We start from the raw sequence: 2,500 nt of genomic DNA, 5'->3' as shown, positions 1-2,500 counted from the left end.
CACCCCCCTCTCTCTCCCCCCAATACACAGAATACCCTTCATGTGTCTCTGCTGCAGCAGAAACAGCAGAAGCAGCAGCAGCAGCAGCAGCAGCAGCGCTGAAAGCATGGGGGCCCCTTAGCTCGCCCTCTCCTTGCCAGCCCCGGGGGCCCATGCCTGAACCCCGAACAAGGGGGGGCCCCCCAGGGGCCCCCAGGGGGGGCCCCCCCGCAAAGGCTGAGGGAACAGAGAAACGAGAAGTTGCTGTCCAGCTGCTGCCAGCACGCTGCAGCTGCATGCACCAAGAAGGAGACACCCCGTCGCGGGGGGAGAAACCCAAATGCATGCGCGAGGGGCCCCCCCGCAGCAGCGGCAGCGACCCGCTGGGTCTTGAACCCTAACAGCAGCAGCAACAACAGCAGCAGCAGCAGCAGCAGCAACCGCAGCAGCAACAGCAAACAGAAAGAACAAAGTTAATAAAAAAGGGGATAGAAGTTAACAAACACAGGAGGAGACAAACAAACAAAAAAAGGCAGAGACACCTGACAAGGAGAGTTGGCGCAAGAGGAAGCAACGTAAACCCTAAACCCTAAACCCTAAACCCTCAAGTAACTAAAACCCAAACCCTACTCAACCCTTTCCACCCCCTAAACCCAATTAAACCCTACTGAGCCCTAAACCCTACTAAACCCTAAACCCCAAACCCCAAACCCTAAACCCTAAACCCTAAACCCTAAACCTCTTAGAGAGTGATAAGCTTACATATGCTAGGTATGCTACTGGAAGGGCTGTACGCTGCTGCTGCCCGGGTGGTTTTGTGTGGGGTGCTGCAGCAACCCAGGCGAAGAGGTTGGGGGCTGCTTTCAGGTGTACAGACACCTTATCTAGTAAACCCGGGGGCAAGCCTACATCCTCCTGCAGCGCGCTCCACTGGCCGCTCTCNCAGACACCTTATCTAGTAAACCCGGGGGCAAGCCTACATCCTCCTGCAGCGCGCTCCACTGGCCGCTCTCCGCGTCGCCATCGTCATGCTGCTGCTGCTGCTGCTGATGCTGCTGCTGATGATGCTGGTGAGGGAAGGAGTCGCTACGCGAACAGGGGGCAGCAGCAGCAGCAGCTGCTGCTGCTGCATCTGCTGCAGCATCCTTGCTTGCTGCTAAGGCGATGAAGCGGCGGAGACAGCCGTCAGGGCCCTCTGTCTCGATGCCTTCAAGGCAGTCGAACTGCTGCTGTTGTTGCTGCTGTTGCTGCTGCTGCTGCTGCTGCTGCTGCTGCTGCGGGTGGTGCTGCTGCTGTCTACCAGCAGCAGCAGAGTTGCTCAGCACATACAAAGTCGCAAGGGCCCCGCTCCGGTCTCCTTGAAGGGCCTCCGCTCGAGCCAGCAGCTTCTGGCAGCAGACCCACAACTGCACACAAAAAAAAGCAGCAGCAGCAGCAGCAGCAGCAGTGTCTTCCTCGGCCACAGTCCCTGCTGCTGCTGCTGCAGCAGAAGCAGCAGCGTTCGGGAACAACGACAAATACAAGAGGGACCTCAGAGAGAAAAGAGCCGCAAAGAGGGAGAGAGAAAAAGAAAGCAGGAGAAAAGCAAAGGACCATCGATGCAGCAGCAGCAGCAGCAGCTGCTGCTGCTGCTGCTGCTGTAACAGCAGCTGCAGCTGTACAATAGGTGGGGACCCCATAGAAACAAAGGGAGACAGATGAAGGGGACAGACACTGTAGAGACAGTCTAACGAGAAAGGAGACAGATAGGAGACAGTGAGAGGAGACAAACAAACGCAGAGAGAGAGAGGAGACAAAAGAGGGGAGAAATGAGGAGACAGACTGATAAGGAGACAGAAAAGGAGACAGGTTATGGATAGATGTATCCAGAGACAAAGAGACAGAAAAGGAGACACCAACAGATACGAAAAAGGAGACAGAAAAAGGAAGGGGAGACAGGTGAGTAGCAAAAGATAAGGAGACAGAAAAGGAGACAGATTCATGGGGAAGAAACAAAGACAGACAGCCAAGAATATAGAGAAGGAAACAGAAAAGGAGAAACAAAAGGAGACAGGTGAGGAGACGGCTGAGAAGGAGACAGCTGAGGGGACAGCTGAGGAGACAGCTGAGAAGGAGACAGGTGAGAAGGAGACAGCTGAGGAGACAGCTGAGAAGGAGACAGCTGAGGAGACACGTGAGAAGGAGACAGTAGGCTTACATCAGTCCATGGTTCTTTGAGGAAGAAGGGCAGCATGCGGTGTATAGCGAGCTGACATTCTCTGGTGTCTCCTCCTTGTAGATGTGCAGCAGCAATCTGCAGCTGCAGCAGCGCAGCATGGCGATAGAAGCCGCAGTTTATATAGTGCTGTCCCCCCAGCAGCAGCAGCCGCAGCGAGAGCGCATGCAGCTTCTTTGGCTGTTCTAGGGCCCCACGAAGATCAGCTGGGGTGTATACTTCTAGACTGTCTCTTAACTCCTCCACTATATCCGCAGGAAAAAACAAATACGCGTTGTCTCCTCCTCCTGCTGCTGCTGCTGCTGC

General features: G+C 55.1%; 3 protein-coding genes across 3 annotated transcripts in view; 1 reads left to right on the top strand and 2 right to left on the bottom strand.

Moving 5' to 3' along the window:
• EMH_0020420 (uncharacterized protein) overlaps positions 1-154 on the bottom strand; it is a gene marked incomplete at both ends in the record, with an annotated part of 6,141 nt that extends 5,987 nt beyond the window's left edge. Inside the window, one exon of the mRNA XM_013501580.1 lies at positions 1-154. This exon is cut by the window's left edge and continues 1,368 nt beyond it. Within this exon, the coding sequence (XP_013357034.1) occupies positions 1-154 (154 nt within the window).
• Positions 155-884: 730 nt separating this feature from the next.
• On the bottom strand, positions 885-1,658 carry EMH_0020410 (uncharacterized protein; the record flags this gene model as incomplete). The annotated part of the gene is given in 2 exon segments (XM_013501579.1): positions 885-921; positions 925-1,658. Coding segments are annotated over 2 exon segments (771 nt in total).
• Positions 1,659-1,959: 301 nt separating this feature from the next.
• EMH_0020400 (uncharacterized protein) lies at positions 1,960-2,196 on the top strand (the record flags this gene model as incomplete). Its single annotated transcript, XM_013501578.1, has 1 exon — positions 1,960-2,196. The coding sequence occupies one exon, from the start codon at positions 1,960-1,962 to the stop codon at positions 2,194-2,196; it is 237 nt and encodes a 78-aa protein (XP_013357032.1).
• Between the last annotated feature and the right edge of the window lie 304 nt (positions 2,197-2,500).

This window comes from Eimeria mitis, genomic scaffold (assembly GCF_000499745.2).
Source record: "Eimeria mitis Houghton genomic scaffold, Emh_scaff714, whole genome shotgun sequence".
Lineage (NCBI taxonomy): Eukaryota > Apicomplexa > Conoidasida > Eucoccidiorida > Eimeriidae > Eimeria > Eimeria mitis.
Note: the sequence above shows the minus strand (reverse complement) of the source record. Positions and strands in the feature narration are given on the sequence as shown.